This window comes from Protopterus annectens, chromosome 2.part1 (assembly GCF_019279795.1).
Source record: "Protopterus annectens isolate FY-2018-M chromosome 2.part1, PAN1.0, whole genome shotgun sequence".
In the NCBI taxonomy this organism is placed as follows: Eukaryota; Metazoa; Chordata; order Ceratodontiformes; family Protopteridae; genus Protopterus; species Protopterus annectens.
Window position 1 is genome coordinate 1,401,886,760 of NC_056729.1, and position 12,956 is coordinate 1,401,899,715.

At 40.4% G+C, this 12,956-nt stretch overlaps 2 protein-coding genes across 2 annotated transcripts in view; one reads left to right on the forward strand and one right to left on the reverse strand.

Annotated features, from left to right (window-relative positions):
• Positions 1 to 12,956, reverse strand: part of DTNB (dystrobrevin beta) — a 2,387,431-nt gene that overhangs the window by 933,323 nt on the left and 1,441,152 nt on the right. The window lies entirely within an intron of this gene.
• LOC122794464 (MICOS complex subunit MIC27-like) lies at positions 4,495 to 5,199 on the forward strand. Its single transcript, XM_044062882.1, has one exon. The coding sequence runs from the start codon at positions 4,510 to 4,512 to the stop codon at positions 5,182 to 5,184; it is 675 nt and encodes a 224-aa protein (XP_043918817.1). The 5' UTR covers positions 4,495 to 4,509; the 3' UTR covers positions 5,185 to 5,199.

Here is a 12,956-nt window from a genome sequence, read left to right on the forward strand (position 1 = left end):
CCTTTCTCATAACTCACCCTAGTGACTCCCTTCATTTCATTTCCACTCCCTCTCCCTTTTCTTTCTCATAACTCACCCTAGTGACTCCCTTCATTTCATTTCCACTCCCTCTCCCTTTTCCTTTCTCATAACTCACCCTAGTGACTCCTTCATTTCATTTCCACTCCTCTCCCTTTTTTCCTTTCTCATAACTCACCCTAGTGACTCCTTCATTTCATTTCCACTCCTCTCCCTTTTCCTTTCTCATAACTCACCCTAGTGACTCCCTTCATTTCATTTCCACTCCATCTCCATTTTTTTCTTTCTCATAACTCATCTTAGTAACTCACTTCATTTCATTTCCACTCCCTCTCCCTTTTTCCTTTCTCATAGCTCAGCCTAGTGACTCCCTTAATTTCCTTTCCACTCCCTCTCCCTTTTTCCTTTCTCATAGCTCAGCCTAGTGACTCCCTTCATTTCATTTCCACTACCTCTCCCTTTTCCTTTCTCATAACTCACCCTAGTGACTCCCTTCATTTCATTTCCACTCCCTCTCCCTTTTTCCTTTCTCATAACTCACCCTAGTGACTCCCTTCATTTCATTTCCACTCCCTCTCCCTTTTTCCTTTCTCATAACTCACCCTAGTGACTCCCTTCATTTTATTTCCACTCCTATCCCTTTTTCCTTTCTCATAACTCACCCTAGTGACTCCCTTCATTTCATTTCCACTCCCTCCATTTTCTTTTCTCATAACTCACCATAGAGACTCTCTTAATTTCATTTCCACTCCCGTTACCTTTTTCCTTTCTCATAACTCACCCTAGTGACTCCCTTCATTTCATTTCCACTCCCTCTCCCTTTTTCCTTTCTCATAACTCACCCTAGTGACTCCCTTCATTTCATTTCCACTCCCTCTCCCTTTTCCTTTCTCATAACTCACCCTAGTGACTCCCTTCATTTCATTTCCACTCCCTCTCATTTTTCCTTTCTCATAAGTCACCCAAGTGACTCCCTGCATTTCATTTCAACTCCCTCTCCCTTTTTCCTTTCTCATAACTCACCCTAGTGAGTCCTTCATTTCATTTCCACTCCCTCTCCTTTTTTCCTTTCTCATAACTCACCCTAGTGAGCACTTCATTTAATTTCCATCCCACTCCTTTTTCCTTTTTCATAATTTACCCTAGCGACTCCCTTCATTTCATTTCCACTCCCTCTCCCCTTTTTTCCTTTCTCATAACTCACCCTAGTGACCTCTTCATTTCATTTCCACTCCCTCTCCCCTTTTCCTTTCTCATAACTCACCCTAGTGACTCCCTTTATTTCATTTCCACTCCCTCTCCCTTTTTCCTTTCTCATAACTCACCCTAGTGACTCCTTTCATTTCATTTCCACTCCCTCACCCTTTTTCCTTTCTCATAACTCACCCTAGTGACTCCCTTCATTTCATTTCCACTCCATCTCCCCTTTTACCTTTTTCATAACTCACCCTAGTGACTCCCTTTATTTCATTTCCACTCCCTCTCCCTTTTTCCTTTCTCATAATTCACCCTAGTAACTCCTTTCATTTCAACTCCCTCTCCTTTATTTTTTTCTCATAACTCACCCTAATGACTCCCTTCATTTCATTTCCAGTCCCTCTCCCTTTTTCTTTGCTCATAACTTACCCTAGTGACTCCCTCTCCCTTTTTTCCTTTCTCATAAGTCACCCTAGTGACTCCCTTCATTCCATTTCCACTCCCTCTCCCTTTTTCCTTTCTCATAAGTCACCCTAGTGACTCCCTTCATTTCATTTCCACTCCCTCTCCCTTTTTTCCTTTCTCATAACTCACCCTAGTGACTCCCTCTCCCTTTTTTCCTTTCTCATAAGTCACCCTAGTGACTCCCTTCATTTCATTTCCACTCCCTCTCCCTTTTTTCCTTTCTCATAAGTCACCCTAGTGACTCCCTTCATTTCATTTCCACTCCCTCTCACTTTCATCCTTTCTCATAAGTCACCCTAGTTACTACCTTCATTTCATTTCCACTCCCTCTCCCTTTTTCCTTTCTCATAACTCACCCTAGTGACTCCCTTCATTTCATTTCCACTCCCTCACCTTTTTCCTTTCTCATAACTCACCCTAGTGACTCCCTTCATTTCATTTCCACTCCGTCTCCCCTTTTCCTTTCTCATAACTCACCCTAGTGACTCCTTCATTTCATTTCGACTCCCTCTCCTTTTTCCTTTCTCATAAGTCACCCTAGTGACTCCCTTCCTTTCATTTCCACTCCCTCACCTTTTTCCTTTCTCATAACTTACCCTAGTGACTCCCTTCATTTCATTTCCACTCCCTCATCTGTTTTCCTTTCTCATAACTCAGCCTAGTGACTCAATTCATTTCATTTCCACTCTCTCATCCTTTTTCCTTTCTCATAACTCACCCTAGTGACTCACTTAATTTCCACTCCCTCTCCCTTTTTCCTTTTTCATAACTCACCCTAGTGACTCACTTCATTTCCACTCGCTCTCCCTTTTTCCTTTCTCATAACTCACCCTAGTGACTCCCTTCATTCATTTCCACTCCCTCTCCCTTTTTCCTTTCTCATAACTCACCCTAGTGACTCCCTTCATTTCATTTCCACTCCCTCTCCCTTTTTCCTTTCTCATAAGTCACCCTAGTGACTCCCTTCATTTCATTTCCACTCCCTCCCTTTTTCCTTTCTCATAAGTCACCCTAATGACTCCCTTCATTTCATTTCCTCTCCCTCTCCCTTTTCCTTTCTCATAACTCACCCTAGTGACTCCCTTCATTTCATTTCCACTCCCTCTCCCTTTTTTCCTTTCTCACAACTCACCCTAGTGACTCCCTTCATTTCATTTCCACTCCCTCACCCTTTTTTCCTTTCTCATAACTCACCCTTAGTGACTCCCTTCATTTCATTTCCATTCCCTCTCCCTTTTTCCTTTCTCACAACTCAGCCTATTCGACTCTCACTGTTCTACTCTCCTCCTCTAATTTTCCTGACTCTCACTTCATGAAACGTTGAATGCATAAATGCCTGCACTCCAAATTATACTTACGTCCTCCAAAAGACTTATGTTTTAAATTCATTCAATGCTATGTTACAACACCTTGCTCAAATGTTATTATTCTGTCTTCTATATTACTGTAGTGCTCAAATGTTATTATTCTGTCTTCTATATTACTGTAGTGCTCAAATGTTATTATTCTGTCTTCTATATTACTGTGTTTTAGTAGTTTTAAAAACTGTATTGTACTTGTTAACTTTGTTGATATTATCATTGTAATAATTGTATATGGAGTTTTTCTCCCCAGGCCTCCACTGAAAACGGGCTCATTTTGGTCCACTGTACTTTCCCGGTTAACAAACTGCAAATAAAATAATAAAATAAATTACAGTGATTGTAGAGTGTATGTGATGGTACACCATACTTCTACCAACTGGAAGAAATAAGTAAACAAACTCTAGTTTTCATTTTGGATTTGCCTGAACTGAATTACATTTACATACTGAGAAAGCATCAAATGAAGCATTTATCAAACATCAGGAATTGCTTGTGTTTTCACTATGTTACTGACAGCCTATTTCCATCAGGAAACCTGAGAATCATTCTGATTTGATTTCTGGTTAAAAGAATGACAAGCCATACAGCAAATGCTTTCTAAGCTGGCATGATGCCAGCTCTGTATTATATTCTGCAGAACAAATGAAACTGTTTCACTACATCCAGTAGTTTAAAATCTTCAGAGTCTACTTTTTTGGTGTCTACTGTCTATCTCCAGTGCTGGCAACCGTTTTAATACACAAACTGGAGGGCTTAGAATCTCCATGATATCCCTGAAACGCTGAGTAAAATATGTTCATCAATGTCTTGCTTCACAAATGTTATGTATTTATTGTTTTAATGTTTCTCTGAAAGTTTTATATTCCTAATACTGCTCTCTTTGTTTCTCTAGAATTAATTTTCTCTTCCTTGCCATTGTTGCAACATTTCTTTAGTCATCAGGTACACTATAAGACTTTCCAAAAATCTGATTACTTTTGCTGCATTTCTAGGCATTAATATACAAAATAATACACGAAATATTGGTTCATAAATTCACAGGTACATGCTATGGAATCTATCAACAGACCACTACCAGCCTAGCCTGGAGCTGTCAACATCTAGAGTTCCCTCGTGCCTCAAACAGTCACAGAAAAAAGTGAGAGTACCCATTCAATTGACTAGATTAACCCTGAATGTACCTAAGGTTCTACTTCACCTAATCAGCAGTTTATTCCACAGATTGGGGAATACCATGGGTAAAAAAAGTGTCACATTAATGGGTTATATTATTTTTTTAATAAAGGGCATGGCCCTTTGGGCATCATTTAAAAACAAGGAAAGAAGTGTGCTAGATTGGCAACAGTGTCTGCAGGGCTCACTGTTGGTGCACACACAGTCTATGCAGCAGCAGAGGATGCTAAAAGTCCACAGCTGATAAGACCACAACAGCTGTCTGTTTAAAGTCCACCTGCTTCAAAGTACTATGTTTGTTGAAGAACATGGTCATGTGAAAAAGGGATTTTCTGCAATTCGGCAAACATTCCATCCATTTACTGAATGCTATAAAGGCATTTGTAACTCTGCAAAAAATGGGGTATTAAATACAGTTTATTTTGGACAAGATAGTTACAGTTTCATAAAGAATCCTCCTGAAGGATTTTTGCCAAGAATCACTGTGTGTGGATTTGCTGGTGTAGTTCTAGCACGGAAAGGTTCTAGGTTTAAGAAGGTGATTTATCCTCTTGGGCTGACTACTTTAGGAGTCTCTCTCTGTTACCCAGCTCAAGCAGTAGTAGTTGCAAAAGTTACTGGACAGAATGTATATGCTGCATCTCACTGGACGTATAGAAGCATCAGATCATTATGGGAAAAAAGTAGTGCAAACAAGAACGTGTCAACTGCCCCATTAGCTACTAAGTCTGCTTTAGACCTTAAAGCACCACCAGAAGAATCACCTGAAAAACTGAATGGCCCAGTATTAACGACTACTTCAGAGAATGCTCTCCAGAAAGATGAATCAGTTCAGATGAGGAATAATATCTTACAGGATCATGAGCAGTCTGCAGCAATAAAAACTGCCACAGTGACCCCTAGTTATTTTCAGTCTTTGAGTACTAATGCCAGTTTAGTTTCTAAATCTGTTTCGAGTCCAGTATAATTTCCACCTGAAAAGTAAGAGGTAAAACTGAAGATTGTGACTTTTAACAAAGATTCGTGAAGACCACCATTTTGAGACTGTACCCACAAGGAAAGACATATAAAACAGAAACAGTGAGCAAAAGTGTAATTGCATTAAAAATGAGAAAGATGTATGTGGAGAGTCATAGCCCACCTTTGATACCACACTGTAAGTAAACATTGGAAAATGTGGGTAGCCATATTTCAGAACTGTGCAATGTCACTAATCATAACAGTGTTATATTAGGTAATTGTTTTTGTTTTTTTACACATGGCAGGTTAGCAAAAATATAATGTATATGAAGTCAGTGCAGGACCAGATGAGACCGATTCCAAGAAGTCTTGGAAAGCTAAACAGTCCCTTTGGACCTAAGACAGAATGTAAAATATGTAAGAGAAAAATAGAAGGTGAATCCATATTTTTGTTTAATACTAGACTAGGATAAAGACACTATCTAGAATTTGAGAGTTTACTAATTTAAAAACATATTATAATTAGATTATTTCAAGCGATGACATTATTAAAACTGTGAGACATTTTATTGTTGTGTCACGGTACTGTTCGGCAGTATGTATCCTGGATTTTGCTTCCCTTTTGGGACTTTATGCTTACATTTATATTTTTTGTTAACTGAATGTACAGTTTGTGATAACATCATAGACACAATGTTATTTTTTTATATATTGTTTAAACACTGTAGTCTGATATTTTATTGTTATAAGAAGTATTTTAAATTTGTAAACTGACATTGTGGAGTTACTTGTACAATACTACATAATTCTTTGCTAGTGTTATAAACACTGAAGTGTTTCTATTTGTTTTTTGTTAGTTTATGTTAGGCCTTACATTCCCCTACTAACTTTTCACTAATACAAATTTAGTACCTACCAGCATACCCTTACTCTTCCCTCCACACTCAAACCACACCACCAATAGTATACAACCACCACTCTTTCAAAAAAATGCATCTCAGACTAGGAATTATTTGTTTTACACTCACATACCTAACCTTCATCACAACCATTCATACTAACACAACATTAGAAAACACTGCATTCCATATAACACATACTTACACAAAATCAAACACACCCTCAGATTTCCCTGTCACTGCCACATTATTTAAAGACAACTCAATACTACACATATATAAGTTTCACATAACCACTTATTACACTAGAAAAATATCACTTAGATCCAACACAGAAGTATCCCACACCACTAATAAATATATACTGTTTATCACAGAGAAACTACTCACTTCAGAGACATACACCCAAACCCAGGGCCATTAACACTCTATTATCAACCAAACAAACCTTTGACCTATCGATACTTAATATCAGCACTAGGAGTATATCTAACAAACTTCCTGACCTACATGCATTTATAGCCCACTACTCCCCAGACATACTAACCATTACTGAGACCTGGCTAAAACCAAACACCCAAGATGAGGAAATCCTTCCACCAGGCTATAATATATTAAGACAGGATAGAGTAAGCAAGAAATGAGGTGGAATTGCTATCCTCTCTAAAAGTACACTTAACATAAAACCCCTACAAACCCCTTTACCTAAATTTCAAAATGCTGAAATCTTAGGCTCAGTCCTATATATAAACACCACCAAAAAAATCAATATACTCTGCTGTTACATTCCCCCAGTTAATAACTCCCCCACCATTGAAGAAATCCTACACTGGACTACAGATAAACTTCCATAGGAAACCATCCTACTAGGTGACCTAAACACTGACTGGTTAGCATGCAACTCTAACAAACCCACTAACCACATCATTCTCTTTGGTTTTTCCCAACTCATCCAAGAACCCACTAGAATAGATAAAAAAAACAAAACATCTATACTAGACTGGACGCTAGTCAATTGCTCTAAACAAAACTACCAGACAGGATGCCTACCAGACACTCTAAGTGACCATCACCCCACAGTCCTCCTTCGTAAACGCAGCAACTTGGCTAAGCCCATAGCTTTTAGACAAGTCAGAGATGACCACAGACTAAATATATATACAGGATCTTAACTCCATTCTAAAACAATGTAACTGGGAACCACTTAAAACCCCAAGATTAGACCAGGCCGTCGACTACTTTAATAGCACTTTCATTAATGTCCTAAATTTAGTCGCACCCATTAGGAAAGTTAAAGTTAAGACAACTACAGACCATGGCTAAGTAGGGACACAAGAGCCCTAAAGAAGTCTAGAGACAAGGCTTGGAAAATGTGGAAAAGAGAAAACATTAGCCTATCCAAACAAAACTACCAACAACTCAGAAATCAGGCCAAGACACAAACCAAATTAGATAAACAGAATTATTTCCTTGCTGCCCAAAATAATCACTGAAAAGACCCTCAGAACTTTTGGCATACTATCAACTCACTGTTAAAACCAGGTAAAACCACCACTCCAACTTCCACCTCCATCAACCATACTAAAGACATAGCCTCCCAATTAAATCAACACTTTACAGAATGTGTCCTGACTTTATCCTCCCAACTATCCAAAATCAAACTTTCAGATATCTCGACAAAATACCCTGATAACATCCCTCCTTTACTCTCTCATCTGTTCCTACCTCTACTATTAAAAAACTTCTCCTAAAACTGAAGCCTACCACCCTTGCTGCAGACAATCTTCCTTCTAACTTCCTCAAAATAGCTTCTGAGTCCATTTCTTACCCTGTATCCATCCTTATCAATCGCTCCATACAGGAAGCCTACATCCCACAACTATGGAAATTTCACATTTTATTTCACTTCACACAACTATGGAAATTTCACATTTTATTTCACTTCACAAAGGTGGTAATTCCTATGATTTCTCTAATTATCGTCCAATTGCGATTCTATCCCCTCTATCTAAACTATTCGAAAAATGTATATACTCTCAATTAATGAATTTCCTAAACTCACACAGTCTTTTCTCCTCCACACAACATGGCTTTCGGCAACACCATAGCACAACAACTGCTCTTCTCTTTTTTACTAACCTGTCAAACCAAAACAACAACTTTGTATCTGCTATATTTTTAGACCTCTCGAAAGCATTTCACATGGTCTCACACTCCCTACTTCTAGACACCCTTGCCTCTCTAGCCTTTGCCCCTCCAACTATTGCCTGGTTTAAAAATTATCTGTCAGATAGGCAGCAGTCTGTCCAATGGCAAGGTGTACTATCTCCTCTCCTCCCAACAACCATAGGTGTACCACAAGGCACTATATTAGGTCCTCTCCTTTTCTCGATTTTTACTAACAATCTTCATACCTCCACCCACCCTGCTACACTCATACAGTACACAGATGATTCGACTCTTATCTGCTCTGCACCTTCACTTACCACGTTACAGCAACTCACTCAGGATTCGTTTAGCTTAGTGGAAAGTTGGATTGCTCAGATCCAACTTATCCTAAATATCAAAAAGACTAAATTGGTTCTTTTCACCCCAACAAGTCTATTCCTACCTCTCTGTCCTTCTCAATCATTTCTAAAAATGGTACTATCATCACCCCCTCTGATCACACCAAACTCCTGCGTGCAGAAATTGATAAAAACTACAGTTTGATGTCCACATTTCACAAACCATCAAAAAGGTCCATAAAAAATAGGAATACTATACAGACACAAAAACTTTCTCTCAAAAAAAGCGAGAATTTCCCTAGCCCAGACCCATCTATTGTCCACTCTAATGTTTGCGGCACCAGTCCTTACCCATATCAGAAAACATGATCTTGCTAGATTTGTGACATGTTACAACAAAATTGACAAGTTCGCTAATAACTGCACCTTCAGAACCCATCACTGTCAGGGTCTAAAGGAACTACAATGGCTAGAATTTCTCCAACTACTCAATTGCGTAAATGGGTGTACCTTCGTTGAAGGTTGAACGTCGAGCTCGCACCTCGGCGTTCGTGAAAATCTACTGCCAATCATTAGCGGACCGGAGTTCAGCTGTGGCGACCCCTAACTGGGAAAAGCCAAAAAACAACAACAACTTAATTACCATCAACTAATCATTGCCTACAATATTGTGAGACATCCCAATAGAAACCCAGCACTAAGTCACCTACTCACGCCCTACAAATCAAATCGTCCCCTTCGCTCCAGTGACAAATCACTCCTTTGTATCTCTAAGACTAACAACACTGCTGGTAAAGCACTATTCTCTCATAACGTAGCTAAATCCTGGAATAACCTTTCCCCTGCTTTATCTTCTGCCTCCACTATTACACTGTTCAAAAACTCACAAATTACACAATGAATTCCTGGCTATGTCCATGCATTACCTAATCATCACTGTTTCTACCACTCCAGATAGCTTCATCTCCAATTATTCCCACTGTAATTTTTTCTATAGTATCAGGAATTTTATTTTCTACTCAAGTTTCTAATAGTTATACTAGCTCATGCTAAATTTGCACTAATTAATTTCTAAGTAGTCTCTGTCTGTCTATAGTCAGTTATAATGCTTATCTAGTGTCAATTTCTGTTTCTGTATTGAAAGTTGTATTTTTTATCTAGTGTCTAATTTTGTTTTTTTGTATCAAAAGTTGTATTTTTATCTGTTGTCAATTTTTTGCTTCTGTATAGATGATCATATTGTTATCATATTGTACAACTATTTGTTTTTCTGTACTGAATGTGGAGCTTTTCTCCCCGGGCCTCTGCTGTAAATGGACACATGTCCAGTCGGACTATCCCGGTAAACAAATGTAAAATAAAATAAAATAAATAAAAATGTGTTTGAGGAAAGAATAGTTATGTAAAATCTTACCATAACCACAGATGCCCTTCTCTTCCATGTTGCAGTATTCTCACTGTGGGATCCTCCATCTCAGGTGATCCGAACATCAGCTCCTATACAAAAGTTTTCAGCCTCGTTACTGTTGGTGCATGGGATATCACATGTAGGGCCATAAACCAGGGACCTTAAATGTGACGTCTGCATACGACAGACCTCAGAACTAACTGCCCAGTCAGACAGTAGCCTAGGAGATGCCAAAAAATGTCCTTCAGACTGGTGGAATCCCACAGACCGTCCAAAAATTACCCTATTGCCGGTAGGGGCTCTGGGAAGGCCCCTAGACCTGTAGATATGAAAAATAGGGGGTCAGGAAGGAATACTGCAACATGGAAGAGAAGGACATCTATGGTTATGGCACGATTTTACAGAACTATTCTATGTCCTTCTTTTCTCATGTTAAAGTATTCTTACTGTGGGAGAGTAGCGCAACTCAGAAAGGAGGAAGGGTGGCGGTAGAGGTAGCGGATTCCAGAAATCCTGGCAGGATTGCTCTTGCGAAACCTGCTCTGGCGATATGGTCCAGTTTGTAATGTTTGGTGAAGGTATGTACAGCGGACCAGGTGGCTGCATCTAGGCCTTTGCAGAAGGTTTTGGAGGAAGCTTACTGCTCTAGTAGAATGATCCCTGATTCCCTGATTCAGGTATTTTCTGTGGTAACAGTAGCAGAAACAGATGGTTTATCTGATCCAACAGGAAATAGTCTGTTTAGAAACTGCCTTGTCCAGGGCTCTGGGATGGAAGGAAACAAAGAGTTGATTTGATTTTCTGATGGACTTGGTTTTGTCCAGATAAAATCTTAATTGTCTGTGAACACCCAGCGAGTGTAGTATTCTCTCACTGTCATTCTGGGGAGAGGAGAAAAAGGCACATAAGTAAACGGACTGATTTAATGATAGCTCTTTGACCACTTTGGGCATGAAAGAGGGATTGGTGCACAGGGTCACTCTGTCTTTATGGAAGACAGTGTAAGGAGGGTATGCCATGAGTGCCTGTAACTCTGATACCCTTCTTGCTGAAGTGAGGGCTACCAGCAAAACTGCTTTCCATGTGCACATTTGCAGGGATGCAGAAGTGGCTGGTTCAAATGGAGTCAGCGTAAGTTTCTCCAGGACATAATTTAGGTCCCTGGGTGGTGGGGTAGCCTTTCAGGGTGGTCTTATGTGTAAGACCCCTTTTAAGAACAATTTAACATCAACCTGGAGAGTAAAGGAGGCTCCAGGGGTAGACAGGCAGATATAGCAGAGAGGTGCACTTTCACTGAAGAGTATGAAAGATCTGCTTTAATCAGTTCGCACACACAAGCTGAGACTAAAGGGACATCTGCTAGAAGGGGGTCCTTATGTCTTTGGAGACACCATTTGGAGAATCTGTCCCATTTAGAAATGTAGGATCTCCTTGTGTTAGGTTTCCTGGCCTCCTGCAGGACAGAAAGCACATCCTCTGTGTAGCGGTGTCTGAAGAGTACTAGAAGTTCATTATCCAGAGAGTTAGGCTCAGCATCTGTAGGGGTGGATGGATGAGAGTTCCCTTCTGTTGTGTGAGTAGGTTTACCCTGTGAGGTAACTTGTGGTGATTGCCCTTGGTGAGGAATTGTAGAGGGGGGAACCAATGCTGCCTTAGCCAGTAGGGAGTCACCAGCAAGATTTCTGGCATGTCTCTCCTGATCTTCAGTAGGACTTTCTGAATGACAAGGAAGGGTGGAAAGGCATACAGAAACCGTCCCTTCCATGAGATTGTGAAGACATCCACTCAATTTTGTCAGCTGTCTGTTCTGGGGGAGGTAAACAGATCTATACGTGATGTACCCCATCGGTGGACAATGTCTAGGAAAACTTCCCTCAGTAACATCCACTCATGATGTAGAGAGAATAATCTGCTTATAGTGTCTGCCTGAAGGTTGTCCTGGGAAGAGATGTATGTTGCCTGTAGGGATAAGTTGGTCTGTGAAGCTAATTCCCAAATTTGTATTGCCATCCTGCATAGAAGGTAGGACCTAGTTCTCCCCTGTTTGTTGATGTACCACATCACAGTGGTGTTATTTGTGAAGATTAGCAGAGGGCCTGGATGAAGGATAGGGAGAAAAGCCTTCAGGGCTAAATGAACCACTGTCATTTCTCTGACATTGGATATGCTTCCATAAGAAGGATGACTGCCAAGGTGCTTGCACCTTGAGTCCCTTCATGGTGGCCCCCCAACCCAGATCCAATGCATCTGTGTACATACGTTGACTTGATGTGGGGAGTAGGAGAGGTAGTCCTGGGTTCCTTTGAACCTGTTGTATCCACCACCTTAGTTCTGTTTGAAGACAAGGTAGGAAGGATATTTGGAAGTCTAGAAGATGGCTGTGCTGGGACCATACATTCATTAAATACACTGTAGCTTCCTCATGCACATCCTGGCTACGGGAAGCATAGGGATAGTGGCTGCCATAAGACCCAGAAGGCGCACTGACAGCTGGTCTGTCTGGAGGCGGTCTTGGAAATGGTTTGTCAGGGAGATTACTTTGTCTTAGGGTAAAAATGCTCTCATTAGGTTGGTCTGAATCCTACACCCCAGGAAGACCTTGTCTTGCTTTGGGGACAGGGATGACTTGGGGAGGTTCAGTGTGAAACCTAGTCTCTGAAGCAGGGACAGAGAGAACTGGAGATGATTTTTGAGGGTCTCTTATTTTTCTGCAAGAATCAAAATATCATCTAGGTAGGGAAAGATCGGTATGCCTTTGGTCCTGAAGAAGGATATGGCGAGAGCTAGGCATCTGGTGAAAACCCTTGGGTGCAGTGGACAAACCAAAGGGCAAGGCAGTAAATTGAAAATGAGAGCAAGGCCCAGCAAAGCATAAGTAATTCTTGTGGCCTGGGTGTATGGGGATGTGGAGGTAAGCCTCCTTCAGGTCTAAAGTGGCCATGAATGCTTGTGGTGGCAGTAGTGG